The sequence below is a fragment of the Pristiophorus japonicus genome, chromosome 12, assembly GCF_044704955.1.
Source record: "Pristiophorus japonicus isolate sPriJap1 chromosome 12, sPriJap1.hap1, whole genome shotgun sequence".
In the NCBI taxonomy this organism is placed as follows: domain Eukaryota; kingdom Metazoa; phylum Chordata; class Chondrichthyes; family Pristiophoridae; genus Pristiophorus; species Pristiophorus japonicus.
The window spans coordinates 129,053,002-129,076,503 of NC_091988.1; the positions used below are offsets into that span (position 1 = coordinate 129,053,002).

Here is a 23,502-nt window from a genome sequence, read left to right on the forward strand (position 1 = left end):
CCCCTTTCCACCCCCCCCAGCCCTCACTCACCTCCTCCCCCCCAGCCTCACTCTCCTCCTCCCCCCCAGCCTCACTCTCCTCCTCCCCCCCAGCCTCACTCTCCTCCTCCCCCACAGCCTCACTCTCCTCCTCCCCCCCCCAGCCTCACTCTCCTCCTCCCCCCCCCCCAGCCTCACTCTCCTCCTCCCCCCCCAGCCTCACTCTCCTCCTCCCCCCCCTCCCCCAGCCTCACTCTCCTCCTCCCCCCCTCCCCCAGCCTCACTCTCCAGACTCCCCCCCCCCCCCCCCAGCCTCACTTTCCTACTCCCCCCCTCCCCAGCCTCACTCTCCTGCTCCCCCACCCCAGCCTCACTCTCCTGCTCCCCCACCCCAGCCTCACCCTCCGCTCTCCTCCCCCACCCCAGCCTCACTCTCCTCCTCCCCCACCCCAGCCTCACTCTCCTCCTCCCCCACCCCCCCCAGCCTCACTCTCCTCCTCCCCCACCCCCCCAGCCTCACTCTCCTCCTCCCCCACCCCTCCCAGCCTCACTCTCCTCCTCCCCCACCCCCCCCAGCCTCACTCTCCTCCTCCCCCAACCCCCCAGCCTCACTCTCCTCCTCCCCCACCCCCCCCAGCCTCACTCTCCTCCTCCCCCACCCCCCCAGCCTCACTCTCCTCCTCCCCCCCCCGCCCCAGCCTCACTCTCCTCCTCCCCCCCCCGCCTCAGCCTCACTCTCCTCCTCCCCCCCCCGCCTCACTCTCCTCCTCCCCCACCCTCCCCAGCCTCACTCTCCTCCTCCCGCCCCGCCTCACTCTCCTCCTCCCCCACCCCCCCAGCCTCACTCTCCTCCTCCCCCACCCCAGCCTCATGTCCACCTCCCCCCCCCCCCAGCCTCATGTTCACCTCCCCCCTCCCCCAGCCTCATGTTCACCTCCCCCCTCCCCCAGCCTCATGTCCACCTCCCCCCCCCCCAGCCTCACTCTCCTCCTCCCCCCCTCCCCCAGCCTCACTCTCCTCCTCCCCCCCTCCCCCAGCCTCACTCTCCTCCTCCCCCCCTCCCCCAGCCTCACTCTCCTCCTCCCCCCTCCCCCAGCCTCACTCTCCTCCTCCCCCCTCCCCCAGCCTCACTCTCCTCCTCCTCCCCCCCCCCAGCCTCACTCACCTCCTCCTCCCCCCCCCCAGCCTCACTCTCCTCCTCCTCTCCCCCCCCCAGCCTCACTCTCCTCCTCCTCCCACCCCCCAGCCTCACTCTCCTCCTCCTCCCCCCCCCCAGCCTCACTCTCCTCCTCCCCCCCCCAGCCTCACTGTCCACCTCCCCCCCCCAGCCTCATGTCCACCTCGTCCACCTCCCCCAGCCTCACTCTCCTCCTCCCCCCCAGTCTCACTCTCCTCCCCTCCCCAGTCTCACTCTCCTCCTGTCCCCTCCCCCAGCCTCACTCTCCTCCTCCCCCCCACAGCCTCACTGTCCACCTCCCCCCCTCCAAGTCTCACTGTCCACCTCCCCCCCCCCCCCAGCCTGTCACTCTCACTCTCTTCCCCCAGCATCTCATCCCCCTCCCCTCCGCCCAGCCCCTCTCTCTCTCTCTCTCTCTCTCTCTCTCCTCCCCGCGCCCCACTCCCCAGTCTCTCCCTCCCTTCCTCCCTTCCTCTCCCCCTTCCCCCCCACCCCCCCAACCTCTCTCACTCACCCCCAGCCCCTCTCACTCGCGGCTCCACCGCCCCCCACCTCGGGGCCCACTCGGGACTCGCGGCTCACAGGAAGCTCAGAGTCCAATCGGAGGCTCGCGGTTTAGCAGTAGGCCCGGGGCCTGGTCAGCCCAAGAAGCAGGGAGGAGGAGCAGCAGGCCACCGCCATCAGGCGCAGGCCGGCCGGGAGAGGTGGTTGGGAAAGAGACACAGGCCTGTGTCAAAAAATGCAGTACACAGGGGGCGGGGCTTGTCGCCTGTCTGTCAAAAAAGTGAAGTACAAATAGTTAGTCCTCTTAAAATTCTCCCTACGATTGCATTCGATTCCTTGGCGGCCAGAGGAAGGAGCTTGGGGAGCTGGGTCCGGCCCATGGGCCGTATGTTTGACACCCCTGGGTTAAACTGTATTCGCAAGCTGTCTGAAACATTAGTGATGCTGGGTGGGTTAATCGACACACAAGAAGCGACATTGAAACAGGCCGCTAACCAGAATCGTGACCCACGAAGGAATGAATCCATATATTTTTTTTACAATATATTTTAAATACAATCTGTTCAATCGAGTCACATTATTTTTAAGATTAAAAAGAGCAAAGTTTCCACACCAAAAATAAAATCTCCACCCTGAACTCACTTTGTCACTCGGGGCCTGTGTCAGGAGCTGCAGATACTGAGCCAGAGGGCAACGCTGTGGAGGTGGGACATTGAAGAGCCATCATTGTTCTCACTGGTGCAGCGGCTAACAGCTGGAGAAGTGACGTGTGCTGAACGGGCCACTGGCAGTAGGCACCGACAATTCAATGGTCATCTTCAAATAGCACCAGCTTCTTTAGTAACTGCCCGCCTGCAAGGGTTGTGGACCTTTCCTTTTGCAGATATTTTAAAGTTTGCGTGTGATTCTTAGCTTCACATAAGCAGCTGTGACACAGTGTAATGATGACAGATGAAAACCTGCACTATGTGGTTGTCACAATAGCTCCGACTAAACTAGATCCACCTAACCAGTCAAATGGTTTTATTTCCTTCCTGCTTACAATCGTCTGTACACACTGCAGATCACTGGAGGCCATTCTGCTGTATGGATATACACATGTACAGATATTCATTCTGCTACAAAACCTACTTCCTACCATTAGCTGCATCAAGTCATTTATATCAAGTAACTTCACCAATAGGAATGTTGCCCAATTTCTGAGCTGTGCTCCCTGCTAACTAGGTTTGGGAAATTTACCTGTTAAGGCAACAGAATATCTACAGGGCAGGGATCTCGTGCACACACATTATACACACATACACAAACCCACAGAAATACACATGCACCAGACACACACACAGAGACCAGGCTAGATGCAGACACACATGAAACAAGAAACGGTCATTTAGCCTGTTAAACCCAATCCTCTCTCAAAGCACCTGCAAAACCATATAAACTTGAAGAAAGTTTCAGCAAAATGTCTCCCTGCCCCCATAGTACAATCAAGCAAAAGTCCAGAACATCGATCTAACCTTGTGTTCCATTATACATCCTCATTACGACACTTTCTTCCCGGGACATTTCTGTCTGAGGCATTGCAGGAACTATGTTTTTCCATGGGGGACAGGGGGGGGTGTCTGTTCATTTCAATCTTTATTTATCCCTATAACCTTCAGCCATTAATCAGATAACTGCTGAGCTCCATCATATAGGAACTAAGCTACATAGCGCTGAACACTCTCGCAGGCTATCCATTCCAAACAGAGTAAAGCTGTGGGTATAATGCAGTGCGCAGTGTCAAGTTAGTATCCACTGAGTGCAATGTGCTGCTGACATCGCCTACCTGTGAGCTGCTCAGTCAGTCGTAAAGGATATTTGTGCACGTGTGCTCATTAAAACGTGCATCAACAACACAATGTTCTCTTAAAGTAACAATTAACAGTTGCTCCTATAACTAATTTAAGATGGGTTGACTTGAGATAAGGAGATGCCTCACTCGGGAAGGATGATCGGGAAAGGATGGACAGGCTGAGAGAAGGCGGAGGGTGACCTAATAGAGGTCTTTAAAATTATGAAAGGTTTTGATAAGAGTAGACACAGAATGGTTCCACTTGTGGGGAAGAGCAAAATAGCAGGGCATCAATACAATACAGTAACCAAGAAATCAAATGGGGAATTCAGAAGAAACTTCTTTATGCAGAGTGGTGAGAATGTGGAACACGCTACCACAGGGAGTGGATATTTAAAAAGTAATTCATGGGATGTGAGCGTTGTTGGCCATTACTAATTGTCCTTGAGAAGGTGGTGGTGAGCCGCCTTCTTGAACCGCTGCAGTCCGTGTGGTGAAGGTACTCCCACAGTGCTGTTAGAGGGAGTTCCAGGATTTTGACCCAGCGATGAAGGAACGGCGATATACTTCCAAGTCAGGATGGTGTAACTTGGAGGAGAACTTGCAGGTGATGGTGTTTCCCTGCGCCTGCTGCCCTTGTCCCTCTAGGTGATGGAGATCACGGGTTTGGGAGGTGCTGTCGAAGAAGCCTTGGCGAGTTGCTGCAGTGCATCTTGTAGATGGTGCACACTGCAGCTACGGTGTGCTGGTGGTGGAGGGAGTGAATGTTTACGATGGTGGATGGGGTGCCAATCAAGTGGGCTACTTTGTCCTGGATGGTGTCGAGCTTCTTCAGCGTTGTTGGAGCTGCACTCATCCAGCAAGTGGAGAGTATTCCATCACACTCCCGACTTGTGTCTTGTAGATGGTGGGAAGGCTTGAGAGAGTCAGGAGCTGAGACACTCACCGCAGAATACCCAGCCTCTGACCTGCTCTTGTAGCCACAGTATTTATATAGCTGTCCCAGTTAAGTTTCTGGTCAATGGTGACCCCCCCAGGATGTTGATGGTGGGGGATTTGGCGATGGTAATGTCATTGAATGTTATGAGGCAATAGTCAAACTCTCTCTTGTTGGAGATAGTCATTGCCTGGCACTTGTGTGGCACGAATGTTACTTGCCACTTATCAGTCCAAGCCTGAATGTCAACCAGTTCTTGCTGCATGTGGGCCTGGACTGCTCCATTATCTGAGGAGTTGCGAATGGCACTGAACACTGTGCAGTCATCAGCGAACATCCCCACTTCTGACCTTATGATGGAGGGAAGATCATTGAAGCAGCTGAAGATGGTTGGGCCGAGAACACTGCCCTGAGGAACTCCTGCAGCGATGTACTGGGGCTGAGATGATTGACCTCCAACCACCACAACTATCTTCCTTTGTGCTAGGTCTGACTCCAGCCAGTGGGGAGTTTTCCCCCGATTCCCATTGACTTCAGTTTTACTACGGCTCCTTGGTGCCACACTGAACCCAAACTGAGCATCGGTGAGTAGGTTGGTAAGTGCTGCTTGATAATGCTGTCGACAACACCTTCCATGAGTTTGCTGATGTTTGAGAGTAGACTAATGGGGTGATAATTGGACAGATTGAATTTGTGGACAGGACATACCTGGGCAGTTTCCACATTGTCGGGTAGCTGTACTGGAAAAGCTTGGCTAGAGACGTGGCTAGCTCTGGAGCTTGACAGCCGGGATGTTGTCGGGGCCGTAGCCGTTGCTGTATCCAGTGCGCTCAGCCGTTTCTTGATATCACATGGAGTGAATCGAATTGGCTGAAGACTGGTTTCTGTGATGGTGGGGACCTCAGAAGGGGGTTCATACGGATCATCCACTTGGCACTTCTGGCTGAAGATGGTTGCAAACACTTCAGCCTTGTCTTTCACACTGACATTCTGGGCTCCGCCATCATTGAGGATGGGGATATTCATGGAGCCTCCACCTCCTGCTGTTATTTAATGGTCCGTCACCATCCACGACTGGATGTGTCAGAGATGCAGAGCTTTGATCTGATCCGTTGATTATGGGATCACTTAGCCCTGACTATAGCATGCTGCTTCCGCTGTTCAGCATGCATGTAATCCTGTGTTACAGCTTCCCCAGGTTGGCCCCTCATTTTTATGTAGGCCCGGTGCTGCTCCTGGCATGCTCTTCTACACTCCTCATTGAACCAGGGTTGGTCCCCTGGCTTGATGGTAATGGTAGAGTGAGGGATATACCTGGCCATGAGGTTACATGAGATGGAATACAATTCTGCTGCTGCTGATGGCCCACAGCGCCTCACAAATGCCCAGTTTTGAGCTGCTAGATCTGTTCTGAATCTATCCCATTTAGCTCGGTGGTATTGCCACACAACACGATGGTAGGTGTCATCTGTGTGAAGATGGGACTTTATCTCCACAATGACTGTGCGGTGGTCACTACTACCAATGCTGTCGTGGACAGATGCATCTGCAACAGGTAGATTTGTGAGGACGAGGTAAAGTAGACTTTTTTTATCAAATGCTTCTCTCACCGCCTGCCACAGGCCCAGTCTGGCAGCTATGTCCTTCAGGACTCGGTCAGCTCGGTCAGTAGTGGTGCTACCGAGACACTCTTGGTGATGGACACTGAAGTCCCTCACCCAGAGTACAATCTGAAGTTGAGGTGAATAGTGTAACTACCATTTAAGGGGAGGCTAGATAAGCATATGAGAGAGAAGGGAATAGAGGGTTAGGCTGATAGTTAGATGAGGAAGGACAGGAGGCTCGAGTGGAGCCTGGAATGGTTGGGCTGAATGGCCTGTTGCTGTGCTGTATATTCCATATATCTGCAACAGCACTCAAGCAATATTTGTCAGTTGAACAGCTTACTGGCATAAGTGTCAGAGTCACCTACTGTCCAAACACTTGGTCAATATTGTACCAGCCCAGTCAGGGAACCACTGCAAGTGGTATCCAGGGAGACGCTCACCCTTAATTTTATCACTTTCATGGGCGTCACCTCTTTTTGCAACTTTGAAATGTATCACATTGGACACAAGAACATAAAGTCTGGAGCAATAGTCAGCCATTGGGCTCATCAAACCCATGCCATGTAGAAATCCATATATAATGGACTCTCTCCCATCCCTACCATTCAGGAGATTGATCAATTGTGGATACTTTTCAGGCAATCTGACTTCAGCATTCAAATGAGATGCGAGTTTGAATGCCTAATTCCGTCAGCTACTGCCCAATACAATGGGATTGCAACTTTTAAAAAGAAAATTTTGGGGAGAAGGGTGTTGCTGGTAAGGCCGATATTTATAGACTCCCTAATTGCCCTCGAGTAGGTGGTGGTGGTGGGCCTTTTTGAACCGCTGCAGTCCGTGTGGTGAAGGTACTCCCACAGTGCTGTTAGCAGTTCCAGGACTTTGACCCAGCGACGATGAAGGAACGGCAAAATATTTCCAAGTCAGGATGGCATCTGACTTGAAGGGAACTTGGGAGGTGATGGTGTTCCCATGCGCCTGCTGCCCTTGTCCTTCTAGGGAGTAGAGGTCGCAGGTTTGGGAGATGCTGCCAAAGAAGCCTTGGCGAGTTGCTCAGGGCATCTTGTAGATGGTACACACTGCAGCCACGGTGTGCCGGTGGTGGAGGGAGTGAATGTTTAAGGTGGTGGATAGGGTGCCGATCAAGCAGGTTGCTTTGCCCTGGATGCCGTCGAGCTTCTTGAGTGTTGGTGGAGCTGCACTCATCCAGGCAAAAGGAGAGTAGTCCATCACACTCCTGACTTGTGCCTTGTAGATGGTGGGAAGTCAGGAGGTGAGACACTCACCGCAGAATACCCAGCCTCTGACCTGCTCTAGTAACCAAAGTATTTATGTGGCTGGTCCAGTTAAGTTTCTGGTCAATGCAACAATAACGGTCCAGGTGGATCTACCTCACACTGTAGAAAGCATGAAGCTGGACTGCAGTGGATGCTTAACAATGTCCTGTGAAGCTGGCCAGTCCCAGGGCATGACGTTCTGTTAAAGGAGCCTCACATTTTACAGGTACAATTATTGTCTTGAGCTACTGATGGGAGAAAAGCAAACCGCGATACAGAATTCCACAACATTAAAGCTGCATAAAGTCTGACAATTCCCACTGGGCAATGAGGTAGGCAGTTTATAATTTAGCTGTGCCTAGCCCACAGAGGAATCCTTTATTCCAAATGTTTCCGGACAACAGGACACCTGGGATAACCAGAGTATTACAGCAATGCAGATTTACTGAAATCTAAATCATCGTTCAAACTGCTAACATCTACTTTAAACAGAATTGCTGTAGTCTCGGAAATAAAAACAGAAAACGCTGGAAACACTCAGCAGGTCAGGCAGTGGCTGTGGAGAGAGGAACTGAGTTAATGTTTCAGGTCAATGACCTTTCATCAGACATTGACTTGAATCGTTAGCTCTTCCTCTCCACAGATGCTGCCAGACCTGCTGATGTTTCCAGCATTTTGTGTTTTTATTTCAGAATTCCAGCACCGGTGGTATTTTTCTGCAGTCTGTACCTCTCACTCCTGTGCCCCTTTGTACTACATCAAAACCCAGTCATGTTCTTTCAATTCCTTTACACTTTATAGAATTATAATGAAACAACACTGAAATAGGCCATTTGGCCCAACCAGTCTGTATTGGCATTTATCCTCCACGTGAACAGTAGTCCTAATCCCATGTGTGCACTCTGTTCCCATATCCCTTTATCCTCCAGTCTTTCAACTTCCCTATCTAACCCATTCTTAAATGTTGACAGTGATTGAAGCAGAGACTAACTCCGATAGTGCATCCCACAGCCTCACAACTGCTCTATTTAATCTCGAGTTTAATTGTATATCTAAGTTTCTTGTTCTAGAACACTCAGCCATTAGAAACAGTCTGTTTCTATTGACTTTGTATCCCTTCACCATCCCAAAGTTTCTCCATTACTGTGTGCTCACTGCAACCTCATTCTATTCCTGATTGTGGTTACAGTTACAAAGCATTGCCACAAACACAGTTTATTTTTAATTAACATCACTGTTGGGAGGGCATAAAACAGGCTTGTGGTTACTGTGCCCACGAGCACAACCTCAATTAATCGACAATGTCGTAAATGCACACTCCCTTCAAAAAACAGTCTGCTCTGAAGAGGTTTCACAATACTGTTACGGATACTACAGGCAGTGCATTCAGCTCACTTCAGTTACCTGGAAATGGGACCCATGTGCATGAAGAACAAACACAAAAGTCACAAAGGAACTTACTGCAGAAGGAAGCCACAACAGGGAGCAATGCCAGACAACCGTTTACTAGCAAGGATGAGAAACAAACTGGTGTTCTATACTGCTTAATCCATTTATAGTACAGGTAAAAATTAAGAAAAACTATAAATTAATCTGGCGTGTCAAAATAGTTAAACACTATTGTTAGATATACAACAGTAAAAAGAATTTTCAAGCACCAACTCTTATTACTTGGTTTATGCTCCTACCCATTGGTAGCATTAATACAAGTTGCTGATTAAAGCCAATCTCGCCACCAAGTCCCAATATTCACTTGACTTGATTAGTAATGGGACCACCAATTACACGCGCATGCACTCATACACACAGAGTTTTATGCTCATTCTGAGCCTCTCTACACATCACAATTAAACCCGCTGTCGAGTTACAGCCAGCCAAGCTGCACATTTTCTAACTTTCACTCCCACTGAAAGAGGCCCAGGGAGGTTGAAAGGCCCCTCGCCATTAGAGAAAGTCTGGGGACTGGATTTCCCGCTCCTGGTTGCCTCTGTTTTTGCCCCGGAGGGGCTGCGGTGAGCTTTTCCGGGCGGGCGGCCAGCTTCCAGCGCCCCGCCGGGGTTTTTGGGGCCGGTGTCGGCGGGGCACGGAGCATTACCACCCCTGGTTGTCACACCGGCTCGATTTTTGACTCGCGCCTGACCCGTACACCCCTTGCTGAGACCACCTGTGAAAGTGGGCGGACCGACCTATAGCGGCTGCAGTGAGGTCAGTAATGTTCACCTCAGGTAAGTGTGATTGTTTATTTTATTTTGCAATTTATGTAGTGGTGGCGTGGGCTATGTATTGTCAATATATTTGGTGTTTTTTTCTACCAAGGCCTCTCTGAGGCCGGTTGTTTAGCTGGGGATTTTCCCATGCTCAGCCGGCCTAGTGCCCTGAGACAGGTGTGAAACGCCTCCCTTACTGCTCCGCCCCACACTCGGGGTCCAGCTGCCCAATTTTGCTGACTGAGGCACAAACTGTTCCCGGGCGGGATCAGGACCGTCCCACCGTCATTAACGCCCCGAAATCCTAAAAGCTGAAACTCCAGCCCTGGGTGTCTTACTGAAAGTGTTTCGGTTTAGAAAGTAAAGATCGTTTGGTTTCAGCCTTATTGTCTCATGTCTTCTCGGGTAGAGCTCGGCTAGCTCCGTTTCCATCACCTCCTGATCTTTAGTTGAAGCATAGTGTTGCAGGTATTTCCCATTCTAGCCATGATTATTTTTGGTAAAAGCAGTTACTCCTTTTTATCCTTTTAATCCCATTCTTATTTAGGTCTTTCAATCATCAACTGCAGCCAAGGGTGGAGTGGGCCAGAGTCCCCGGTACAGATCTCGAGCCAGCCTCCAGCAGTGCGACAGTACCGACTTTGCAACTCGCCCGACCACCTTCCCTAGCCTCCCTCAGCTCGGCGGGCAGGCAACCGACCCTGGCAAACCGTGGCCAGAGCCGCATTGCACCAGTCTGTTCTGCCATACTTTGCAGAAGAGCACACCCTACCCCCCCCTCCCCTCCCCCCCCCTAACGTGCTGAGCATTCAGACGCACACACAGTATGCCAAGCAGAGAGAAGTACAATAAAGCTGGACAACACATACAACTCCAAGAATTATTTGCTCATTAAGTCATAAATGATTTTTGCTTCTGACAAGTCCCCATTGGGACACAGCCGTGAATACAAAAGCTTGGTTATAAGCGATTCCCTCCTGAAAAAAAAAGCTCATTACACAGAACCAGAGTTTGCTGCAACACATACATCAGGGTAAAGGAAAGGGATGCAGACGAACCGGCTGTGCTCAAGGCAAACTAGAGACGCCCTAATCCACACTGGGCTCCACGCTGCTGAATCGCTGATGAGGCTCCTTGCAAGGTGAAACCTGTCCCTGAATGGGTGATCGGCTGGAAACACAGCACCGGAACATCATCAGCTCAAGACGGAAAGCGGAAAGAAGCAAATCCGAGTACTGCTCACAGCAACACGAGAGAACACACCTGGCCCCCCCTCCCCCAATTTACAACACAGCAATCATAATATATTCCTGATTTTCTGTAGTTAAGGAATTCAGAGGATCTATTCCGTATTGCTCTTCGCCCCACCCCTCCCACAGACATTATTTCACCACCAACCCCAGTGAATTGTCCTCGCGGTTCCCACCGCAGGAGAGATCCTGCCCATCACCTCGATTTGGTTCCTATTAGCACGATAATGAGAACCACTACGATCACAAACAGGATCAGAATGACCAGCATCTTCCGGTTCTTCTTCTGGTATTGCTCTGCCTGCAAAATTAAAATATAAACTATTAAACCACATTTAAAAAAAACATGCATTTATATAGCACCTTACACGTCCTCAGAACACCATCATTCAGCCCACTTTCCCGCAATGGAGCCATCTACTCTAATCCCCCTTCCCTTCCTGTACCTTTTAATATTTTTCTACCTGAAGAATTTTCCAACTCCCCTCGTAAATGTTGATCAACTCCGTTTCACTAGCCACTTGTGGTAATGCGTTCATGTTCTAAAAACGTTATACATGAAACGATTTTTGCTAATCTCCCCCTTTAAACTTTTCATGCTAATCATAAATGTATGCTCCCTTGGTATTGATTCACTGACCAGTGTTAATAATGGCCCAGAGGTGGCGGTCGGAGGTTTCTTGCAGGCAGATGCTTCCGACCGACCCTCGGCATCTCTCATCTCAATTCCAAGTCTCGCTCATCTCTATATTCATTGTATAATTGTACACCAATAGCTCAACGTATATTGCTCAGTTTGATACATAGCAACACTGGCACACATTGTACAATCCACCTGAACGATGGTCATAACTATAATCGTATCCATAAAGTTACACTAAACTTGTTTCAAACCTTGCTTAGACCACACAGAGTGCTGTATACAGTTTTGGTCGCCTTAATATCAGAAGCTATACAAGCAGATTGGTGAGACATATTTAGTGCAATAGGATCGCTATACTCACTACAGGAAGCTGCATACAAGTTTGTTTGACAAATAACTTCCGCACAAACAGTTGTCCTGAGGAGGTCATACCTTCTGCAACTGTTGCAAGCCCTCTTCTGTTTTAACACAGGATTGTTCAACATTGTAATCAATCCGGTCCAAAATCGTCCCCTGAAAATGAACACAAAGAGTGAGGCAGCCGCAGTTAATGAAAAGCTCTCGTCATCACACTAAGGAAATCAGAGCTCCCTTGCACCAAATTCACTATCCTGGCCGACAGGAAGCACGGCTGAACTAATAAGAACATAGGAAATAGGAGCAGGAGTCGGCCATTTGGTCCCTCGAGCTTGCTCCGCCATTTAATAAGATCATGGTTGATCTGATCTTGGGCTCAGCTCCACTTCCCTGTCTGCTCCCCATAACTCCTTCACTCCCTTATTGTTCAAAAATCTGTCGATCTCCACCTTAAATACATTCAAACTGCTCCAATGCTACAGGGACTTGTGCTGCAGAGCTGGCTGGATACCAGATCTCCAGCTGCCACATATATATATTGAAAAAGTAGGAATGGGGCAGGAAAGGGGACCTTGAGGCGGGAGAATGATTCTTCGCAGAATAATTACTGAATATATTTAAGAGGGAGATAGATAGATTTCTAGACACAAAAGACATCAAGGAGTATGGGGAAAAAGCAGGAATATGGGCCCCAAGTTTCCACACGCGGTAAAACAGGCGCCCCTCCGAGCTGGGCGCCCGTTTTTCGCACCGAAAACGGCGCCTGAAAAAAAACGCGCTATTCTCGAGCACTTTGTAGCTCGATGTCAACTTGGCGCGGCGTCCAGGGGGCGGAGCCTACCACGCGCACCGATTTTGTAAGTAGGAGGGGGCGGGTACCATTTAAATTAGTTTTTTTCGTGCCGGCAACCCTGCGCGTGCGCGTTGGCGCACGCGCAGTGTGAAGGAAACATTGGCACTCGGCCATTTTTGAAGTTCCTTGTAGCTGTTCAATTTTTAACATTTTTTAATAAAACCACATTGCCCTTCCATGATCAGCACTGAGGCTTCTTGCAGCAGTGAGAAGGCTGCAGGAAGCCTCAGAAGTTGAGGCAGCCGTTACCCGACGGGCCCGACCGACGGCAGGGAAACCTCCCCCACCCCGCCATCGGGAATGGCTGCCTCAACTTCTGAGGCTTCCTGCAGCCTTCTCTCTGCCTCCTCCCTGCCCTGCCGTCGGGAACGGTTGCCTCCTCCCTGCCTCCCCCCCCCCCCGCTGCCGTCGGTCGGGTCCTTACTGCCTCCCTCCCCCGCCGTCGGGAACGGCTGCTGCTGTCGGTCGGGCCCTTACTGCCTCCCCCACCCCCTGCCGTCGGGAACGGCTGCCTCAACTTGAGGCTTCCTGCAGCCTTCTCCCTGCCTGAAGCACTTTCACACAGGTAGGAACATGGTTTATTTAATCTTTTCTTTGCTTATAAATTTTTATTCAGGTTGGAATTATTTGTATAATATTTGTATAAGTATAACTAAGGATTTATTGTAGAATGTAATGACTTCCCTTCCCCCCTCCCCCACCTCGTTCCGGACGCCTAATTTGTAACCTGCGCTTGATTTTTTAATGTGTAGACAAGGTTTTTTCAGGCCTACAAAAATCTTCACTTGCTCCATTCTAAGTTAGTTTGGAGTAGGTTTCCACTGTGGAAACTTTCAAATCAGGCGTCAGTGGCCGGACACGCCCCCTTTTGAAAAAAGAATTCTGTTCAAAAGTGAAACTGTTCTAACTGACTAGAACTGCAGAAAACTTAAATGTGGAGAATTGCGATTTCTAAGATACTCTGTTCTCCACCAGTTGCTCCTAAAAATCAGGAGCAAATCATGTGGAAACTTGGGGCCATGGTGTTGAGATAGAGGATCAGCCATGATCATACTGAATGGCGGTGCAGACTCGAAGGGCCGAATGGCCTACATTTGCTCCTATTTTCTATGACCGCTGATTTTGGCAGAAGTGTCTTGCCGTTTTGCTCGGTGACACTGTTCAATTGGGCTTCCCAACATCAGAGCAGCCAACTGAGGTGGCCTGCCTTCTACAAGGGGGAAGGGAGGGGGGGGGGGGGGGGGCGGGTGAAGTTCGATCCCTCCTCACTGCCTCTTTCCTGTGGAGAATCAGTGGTGCATAAAGTAAGGGACCTGGTTTGATATGGAGGGGCAAGGATGTTGGAGTAAGCTGAAAAGTACTGGGGTTGAGCTGATGCACATGTGCATAGCAAGTGCAACTGTGGCCATGAGTCGCAGACTATGGAACATGTCACATCACATCAACCTGCCCACTAAGATCTTTCGCGGGAGGCACCTCATTTCTCTATTCAATGGCTTCCTAAGATGCCGAGTGGAGAGCCAAACCTGTTCTAAGCTTTTCCGGTCATACAAAACAACATTTACATGACTCCTTCCTTCTAGTAGCACAGCTGGAAAAGGATCTTATTTTTTAATGTGTTAACGCTTATCCAAAACCACTCCACCTGTTCCACTATCATGGTGGCCAGCTCTCTGAAGATTTCATTCAAGTCTGAGATTGACTGCACGATTTGTCGGATCTCTCTCTCTCGTTCTTCCACCATCAGAGTGTTCTCTTCCACCAGCAGCAACTGATCATTCGTAAAACCCTGCGAGTGCAACAGAGAAAGAATATAAGGCCTGCTCACGTGCCCTTAACACACGGGGACACTTTATCAAATTAGTCACACACAGGATACAGCAGATCCACACTTGCACACAAAAGATTCTTCCCGGTATCAGTAGGTTGTGTCTTAAAATTCATACTCTACAAAGTGGAGCTTTCCATACTAGGGCCTTCATTTTCAAGATTTATGGATTTAAAAACGTGACATATCCTAAATACACAGATCATTACGCACTGCACCTGAATGAACAACCATAGTGTGTGTCAGGGCAGCAACTTACCCGGGAGTTGCTTGTACGCTAGGCCAGACTCGTGCTGGCACTCCCAACTCCCGGTGCATTAAGCCAGCTGCAACCTGAAGGGACATCGGCTCAGATTTGCCAAAGCCAGCGACTGAGATGACAGGAATTTCACCGCGTCTCGCCAGTGGCCAGGCCTTGCAAACGCAGCAGCTTTATTTTTGGGTTACAGCCAGTTGGGTGAGCCCTGTAAAATCAGGAGCTGACGGTGCCAGGACGGGTCGTACACAGTATAAAAGCAGCTACTTAATCTCTTAAGATTCAACTGTTACAAGAACCCTGGTTACGGAGCTCGCTGTCATGATAATTTTTAAAAAATCATTCTTGGGAAGTGGGCGTTGCTGGTAAAGCTGGTATTTATTGCCCATCCCTGGTTGCCCTGAACTGAGTGACTTGCTAGGCCACTTCAGAGGGAACTTAAGAATCAAGCTTTTCCACCGTCTACAAGGCACAAGTCAGGAGTGTGATAGAATACTCCCCACTTGCCTGGATGAGTGCAGCTCCAACAACACACAAGAAGCTCGACACCATCCAGGACAAAGCAGCCCGCTTGTTTGGCTCCCCATCCACCACCTTAAACATTCACTCCCTCTACCACCGGCGCACCGTGGCTGCAGTGTGTACCATCTACAAGATGCACTGCAGCAACTCACCAAGGCTTCTTCGGCAGCACCTCCCAAACCCGTGACCTCTAGCACCTAGAAGGACAAGGGCAGCAGGCGCATGAGAACACCACCTCCACATTCCCCTCCAAGTACACACACCATCCTGACTTGGAAATATATCGCCGTTCCTTCATCATTACTGGGTCAAAATCCTGGAACTCCCTAACAGCACTGTGGGAGCACTTTCACGACACGGACTGCAGCGGTTCAAGGCGGCTCACCACCACCTCCTCAAGGGCAGAAGGGATGGGCAATAAATGCTGGCATTGCCAGCGATGCCCACATCCGATGAACGAATAAAATTTTTAAAAACTACGATGGTGTGGAACCAAACTTGACCAGGTAAGGTCGGCAGGTTTGCTTCCCTAAAGGTCATTAGTGAACCAGTTGGGTTTTAACAACAATCAGACAGCTTCATGGTCACTTTTACTTTTTTTCTTTAGTTGAAATCAAATTTGCAAACCACCATGGTGGGATTTAAGCTAGCTCTCTAGATCATCCATCAGGCAAGAGCTCTAGTCCAGTAACATAACCACGACATGACCAAAAGACATGTACAAAATTACACTACAGTCCCCGCCACCTAAAATGCCCAAGGTTAAAATGGTCAGCTGCTTATTTCAACCAAAAGGCGATAACCACCAACAAATTTGCATTAACCCCAATTTCAAAGTTTAGTTTGTGAAGAAACAGCTGTGCTTACTCACTAGCTCGCACCTCGCTAAGGTGCGCTGGATGCAAGAACAAACATAAGTAAGTAAATAAGAAAGTAATTATTAATGTTCAATTACCTTTTGTGTACTTAAACGCTTCCAATTCACCTCTGAGTGGTGTGTGGGGTTACTGTTTGTACTAAACACTGACTGCAGTTTAAACAAAGCGAGTTGCATTGGGTGCAGTCTAGTTTAGTTTAGTTTATTCAATGGTGATCTGCAACATTTTTGTCGATGACTATAATGTTATCGGCCATTGCGTATAGCAAGCAAATCGCTTTCACACCAACGCACTTCATTATAAGCACTGGGGACTGTACCACTAAGCCAAGTGGGGCTGGCTAACACGCATCTCTGCAGCACGATGCCATTGAAGTGTGCCCACCTTGTCATAAAGGGTGTTGTCTTCACCATCGTCCATTAGTGGTACCGACGTGTCAAAAAAGTGTTTGGATCTTTCCTCTCGATTCTTCAAACCTGTGACAAAAGCAAAAATCCTGTAAATGGAAGGGAGCAAGCATGGGATATATAAATAAAACATGGAATCCCTTTGGTCCATTCACTGATTCAGGACAGGGTCATATTTGGCAGGATTGAGATAAAACCAGTACTCCCGTACAGCACCCTCCAATTATCCCGCCGCTCCCCTAGAGGTGCTGAATCTCACTGGGATACAGGTGCTGGCAGCCTGCAATTCCTCATCCATTCTCCATGTGTACAATTGGTCAGTGAATGTGAGAAGGCTAGTCAAATTCTGTCTTTGCCACACACATGTACACTTTCATCATCATCATAGGCAGTCCCTCAGAATCGAGGGAGATTTGCTTCCACTCTTAAAATGAATCCTTAGGTGGCTGAATAGTCCAATACGAGAGCCACAGTCCCTGTCACAGGTGGGACAGATAGTCGTTGAGGGAAAGGGTGGGTGGGACTGGTTTGCCGCACGCTCTTTCTGCTGCCTGCATTTGGTTTCTGCATTCTCTCGGCGTTGAGACTCGAGGTGCTCTGCGCCCTCCTGGATACACTTCCTCCACTTAGGGTGATCTTTGGCCAGGGACTCCCAGGTGTCAGTGGGGATGTTGCACTTTATCAGGGAAGCTTTGAGGGTGTCCTTGTAACGTTTCCTCTGCCCACCTTTGGCCCGTTTGCCGTGAAGGAGTTCCGAGTAGAGCGCTTGCTTTGGGAGTCACGTGTCTGGCATGCGAACAATGTGGCCTGCCCAGCAAAGCTGATCAAGTGTGGTCAGTGCTTTGGGGTTGTTGGCCTGATCGCGGACACTAATGTTGGCGCGTCTGTCCTCCCTGGGGCTTTGCAGGATCTTGTGGAAATATCGTTGGTGGTATTTCTCCAGCAACTTGAGGTGTCTGCTGTACATGGTCCATATTTCTGAGCCATACAGGAGGGCAGGACCACAGAGGCGGTCGCTGGACAGTAACGAGGAGGGCAATCCCTCCCTAGTCCCAGGGCATTGGACAATTTTTGGGTATTTTGCCATAAATGTAAATCTACAGACACGTCACCTTACACCAGGTGATGAGTGTTTATCTCCGGGATAACAAGTGTGTAAGTGCACATTTGTTAAAATAAACCAACTGTTACTGGGCTTACAACATACTACATACACTGGGCTCAATTTTTCTTAATGCCGTTTTTTGGCATATTTTTTGGGGGGCCTGACTACGCCCCCAAAAAAGTTAAAGTTTCCCCGTTCCAATTTGTGAAATTATTGCCGCCAATCCTTTAGCTTTGGGGGGTGGAGCTGAAGGTCTGCGCCGAAAAAAGGCATCGAGAAAAATTGAGCCCAGCGTATGTAGTATGAAGTTTTCACGTAACTGGTATGGGCGCGCATGTCCAGTACCCCTCCTAGTCTGCATACAGCCATTTTTAAAGAGCCAGTTGTGTGAGAGAACTTTTATTCTGAGTGGAAAAAAAAATCGGAGTTGCAATATGCAATGCGGCTCAAGGAGCAATAATTCCTCACAGTATGAAAAGGAGGCACTAGTTACTGTAATTGAGGCCAGATGGCAAGAGCTGGATACCAGCAGAGATCAAATAAAAGTTTCACCAAATGAAATGAAGAAACGCTGGAACCAACTTGCAGAAGATTACTGTGCAATGGTGACCACCCCGAGGTCCGCAGGCCAGTGCAAAAAGTGGCAAGACCTTAGTCAAGCAGTTAGTGTAAGTAATATTTTCATTTATTCACTGTGATTGCAATTGGAAATACTCATGCCACCCTGCCCCCTCCCCTGTTGCTAACCATTTGTCTGTTCGGTTATATTTTGCAGAACTTGAGGCCAACCCTGACGAGGCTGAAGCCGATGCAGAAGATGATTCAGACGTGGCGAGCCTGAAGAGGAGAACATCTTCCATTCCGTCCTTCCAGAACAAGAGCTTGGGGGTGAGGGGGAGGATAAGCTCCCACTCTTGTACTCACTTTGGAGGTGCTGGTGCCACCCATGGAGGTACCAGCCGCTTTCTTAAGTGCTGCGAGAGTGTTGGGACATTTCATGTGTTCACAGTGTCTGAGGCTGCGGGTCCCAGTGGGATACATTGAGCTACACCCAGGGCCCAACCGTCCGAGGCTGCGGGTCCCAGTGGGGTGCAGCGAGCCACACCCAGGGTGAGGAGGGGCAGGAGAGCTCAAGAGCACTCCCCCGAGATGCAGGATGTAACATATGTGGTTCAGATGATGGCAATGAGTGCTGAGAGCACTGACCTTATGCGATCACTCCTGGACACCATCGGTGGGGTGGGTGATGAGGTATCGGGACTGTCGGGAGAAGTAACAACACTCTTGCGAGAAATGGGAACACTGTCGGTGAGCGTGAGGGAGGGAATGTCGCAGGTAGCCGATATTTGCTTAAATCTCAAAAACTGGCGCAGTCATCAGGTTACGCCCGTACGACGCAAAAAAATCTTTGCCTAAAAAAACCGTACCAAGTGAATTACGCTGCCGCAGAAACTTTGGAGAAACGTGGAGATTTTTATTTACTCAAAAAAAAATGGTACACGCCAAAAAAAACAGTGCAGATATATTTCAAAATCCCCAAGTATGCATGTGGGATCCTCGGTTTTTTAAACAGAGACATAGAGTACCAAAGCAAGGAAGCTACATTAAAAAGAGTTATAAATCACTGGTTAGGCCTCAGCTACAGCAGTGTGTCCAATTCTGGGCAGCACACTTTAGGAAGGATATCAAGGCCTTGGAGGTTGTACATAGCAGATTTACCAGAATGACAGCAAGGATGCTGGACTTCAGTTATGTGGAGAGATTAGAGATGCTGTGATCGTTCTCCTCATGGCAGAGAAGGTTATGGGGAGATTTAATACGTGTTCAAAATTATGAGGGGTTTTGATAGAATAAATAAGGAGAAACTGATTCCATTGGCAGGCGGGTCGGTAACCAGAGGACAAGATTTAGAATAATTGGCAAGGAGATGAGAATTTTTATTACACAGCAAGATTTTAAAGGGTGATGGGAGCAGATTCAATAGTCACTGTCATAAGGATATATACTTTGCATGCCAGACACGAGACTCCCAAAGCAAGTGCTCTATTCGGAACTCCTTTACGGCAAATGAGCCAAAGGTAGGCAGAGGAAATTTACAAGGACACCCTCAAAGCCTCCCTGATAAAGTGCAACATCCCCACTGATACCTGGGAATCCCTGGCCAAAGACCGCCCTAAGTGGAGGAAGTGCATCCAGGAGGCACTGAGCACCTCGAGTCTCATCGCCGAAAGCATGCAGAAACCAAGCACAGGCAGCGGAAGGAGCGTGCAGCAAACCAGTCCCACCCTCCCTTACCCGCAACGACTATCTGTCCCACCTGTGGTTCTCGTATTGGACTGTACACCTAAGGACTCATTTTAAGAGTGGAAGCAAGTCTTCCTCGATTCCGAGGGACTGCCGATGATGATGATGATGATGTTATACTTGAAGAGGAAAAATTTGCAGGGCGATGGGCATAGAGTGGAGGAAGTGAGACTAATTGGATAGCTCATTCATGAGTCGACACAGGTGCTGTAAGATTCTATGAATTGATGCGGGAGCGACTTATAACCAAAGCAGACCAAGTGCTTACAGTAGCATTTCTTTTGCATGTCACCTGCTTGGGCTAACAATGAACGTCAGCCCATTTGGTGAAGACACTTGGTCGTTACCAATCAATACAAACATTTTACTGTTCTAGAGAGCACTGCTGGCCAATAACACTCAAAAAATGATTCTCGGACCAGACCTGTCCTTGGCTGCTTACGTTTGAGATAGCTGGACTGGGCGTGTCGAAAGTTGGTCGACAGTTCCTGAAGAGCTTGTGCCAGAGAGGAGACGACGTTTCGAAGGACCCGTTCTTCCTGCTCCGTGCAGGTACGCCGCTTGCTTTGCAGGCTCTGCACCGATCGCTGACACCTGTGAAACATCTGAAGGACAGCAGCAACGTCAAAGGTTAGGGCATCCAATTCATCTCCCAGCTCAACTGGCATCGAATGCTTTAAACCGGGGACAATTTGCCATTGTATGGAAACGTATCTATCGTGTGAACCTAGAATAGACTTGCGGCAGACAAACCCCATCAGAAATTCGCCCCCTCCCGTGTTAACTCTGGCTTTTAGCATTGGTATTCTGCATCTGGACAATGTACATGGAAAAACCTGACGGCTTTCACATTGCCACTGCCTGACATCACTTCCATGACAGTTTTTTCCTCCATTCCTCTAGTGAACACCTTGTTGCGGTATGATTCCATGGGCGCTAGATGCACACACACTCTTTATTGAAAAAGTTCCGCTTCCAGTGAAGAGAATGTTAATTGGGAGTGCAGAACCTCAACCCCGCACTCTGCAACCATATCGTCACAGAGGGGAGGTCTACACAAGATCATCAGCACAGTCAGTGATTTAAAGCATTGTGAGCAGGAGGAGAGAAGCCGAGATGGATCTGAAAGATCTTCCTTTAAAATAATTATCTGGCATTTCATAATTCAATCCTCTTAAAAGATTTCCTTAAAGAAGAATTAAACTGCTGACAATACTTCTGATTAAAATTATTACAGTTTAATTTGTTTATTTCTATTGATTTTTTTTTAAAACATTGTTACATAAATAGTAAGCGCTAGTGACATTATCAATGGAGCTGGTATAAAGGATTAACTTATTCTGACACTGTGAACCAAACAGCCAATTAGTAGGAGCCCACATGCCTTGATTGAGGACGTATATGTCCATCTCCTTAGAGTTCTAGTTGGGTTTGTATGTACACACATTTCCTCCAACAGCCAGTGCAGCATTAAGTGTAGGTCAGGTATCTCGAGTAAGGGCCCCCCTTCTTCCCTTTGATTCATCTGGGAAAAATCACCCTGCGTGACCCAAAACCTTAAAGACCAGGAAGGTCCTATGTGCACCCATAATGGCAGTACAATTAATGGGTTACTGACCCTGGGGTAGAGGGAAGGAAAATCAGGCATGACTGTCACGTATGACCACTGTTCATAACCACTGCTGATAAAGTATCTGTCTGTATTAAACCAGTAATTGGCATAATTAGAGGAGGGCACCAGTAAATGAGGGAATTGGGGGAGGGCACCAGTAAATGGGGGAATTGGGGGAGGGCACCAGTAAATGGGGGAATTGGGGGAGGGCACCAGTAAATGGGGGAATTGGGGGAGGGCACCAGTAAATGGGGGAGGGCACTAGTGAACTGCTCTCCTGCTGCAGGTTGATTCCCTCTTATATAAGCCTACAGCTTCCCTCTGTGCCTCTCTTGGCAGACCAACTGAACACTAAAGAAGACACAAATAGCCTTCCAGAAATACTAGAGGACCGAGGGTCTAGCGAGGAGGAGGAACTTAAGGAAATCCTTATTAGTCAGGAGATTGTGTTGGGGAAATTGATGGGATTGAAGGCCGATAAATCCCCAGGGCCTGATATAGTCTGCATCCCAGAGCACTTAAGGAAGTGGCCCTAGAAACAGTGGATGCATTGGTGGTTTCAACATTCTATAGACTCTGGATCAGTTCCTATGGACTGGAGGGTAACCCCACTTTTTAAAAAAGGAGGAAGAGAGAAAACAAAGAATTATAGACCGGTTAGCTTCACATCAGTAATGGGGAAAATGTTGGAATCAATTACTAAAGACGTAATAGCAGCGCATTTGGAAAGCAGTGACAGTATCGGTCCAAGTCAGCATGGATTTATTTTATGACAAACCTTCTAGAATTTTTTGAGGATATAACTAGTAGAGCGGACAAGGGAGAACCAGTGGATGTGGTGTATTTGGACTTTCAAAAGGCTGTTGACAAGGTCCCACACAAGAGATTAGTGTGCAAAATTAAAGCACATGGTATTGGGGGTAATGTATTGACGTGGATAGAGAACTGGTTGGCAGACAGGAAGCAAAGAGTAGGAATAGCAGGCAGTGACTAATGGGGTACCGCAAGGTTCAGTGCTGGCCCCCAGCTATTTATAATATACATTAGTGATTTGGACAAAGGAATTGAATTGGTGGTGCAGGCTCGAAGAGCCAAATGGCTAATCCTGCACCTATTTTCTATATTTCTTGGCATCTTCTGAAGGGGCCATTGAGGCACTTGTCGAGCAGCAACCCCAATCTTACTCTCTCTCCAACCTTCCCGCCCAGCAAGCCCACTGGGAGCTAATCTTGCGAATTTCCTTCCCGTCCAACTCACCCCTCCCAGCGCTGACCCTGTGGACGCTGGCAGTGGATCAGCCATCACCGACCCTCTCCACATCTCCCTCTTGCAAACAAGACCCTCGTCATCCATGAGCTTATTGTGGATGATTGCATCAACATCATGACCCTGATGTAAACTTGGTTCAGGGGCGATGACACCTTACCCTTAAATGAAGCCTCCCGCCCGGCTATACCTTCCACCATTTGCCCCACTCAGACCGCCATGGTGGCAGTGTGGCTCTCATCAACAAACCACACCTTGGTCCATCCCTACTCCTCCCACACTTTCACCTCCTTTGAAGATCTCACTTTATTCCACCCCTCTCATTTAAAATTCACCCAAGTTACATAAAAATATTATCACCGAGATATCTTCAATGGTTTCCTCCCTCAGCACCAAGTGACTTCTCATCCTCAGTAATTTAGAAACATAGAAACATAGAAAATAGGTGCAGGAGTAGGCCATTCGGCCCTTCTAGCCTGCACCGCCATTCAATGAGTTCATGGCTGAACATTCAACTTCAGTACCCCATTCCTGCTTTCTCGCCATACCCCTTGATCCCCCTAGCAGTAAGGACCTCATCTAACTCCTTTTTGAATATATTTAGTGAATTGGCCTCAACAACTTTCTGTGGTAGAGAATTCCACAGGTTCACCACTCTCTGGGTGAAGAAGTTCCTCCGCATCTCGGTCCTAAATGGCTTAC

At 48.9% G+C, this 23,502-nt stretch overlaps 1 protein-coding gene across 2 annotated transcripts in view; it reads right to left on the bottom strand.

Annotated features, from left to right (window-relative positions):
- Positions 1-10,321: 10,321 nt before the first annotated feature.
- The window catches only part of stx16 (syntaxin 16), a 38,850-nt gene continuing 25,669 nt past the window's right edge, over positions 10,322-23,502 (bottom strand). For both annotated transcript variants that reach the window (XM_070895924.1, XM_070895925.1), the window contains exons 4-8: positions 20,365-20,527; positions 16,491-16,582; positions 14,268-14,411; positions 11,845-11,925; positions 10,322-11,070 (exon numbers count right to left, since the gene is read on the bottom strand). In XM_070895924.1, the coding sequence (XP_070752025.1) occupies positions 10,966-11,070; positions 11,845-11,925; positions 14,268-14,411; positions 16,491-16,582; positions 20,365-20,527 (585 nt within the window). In that variant the 3' untranslated portion in view covers positions 10,322-10,965. The remainder of the gene's footprint in view (positions 11,071-11,844; positions 11,926-14,267; positions 14,412-16,490; positions 16,583-20,364; positions 20,528-23,502) is intronic.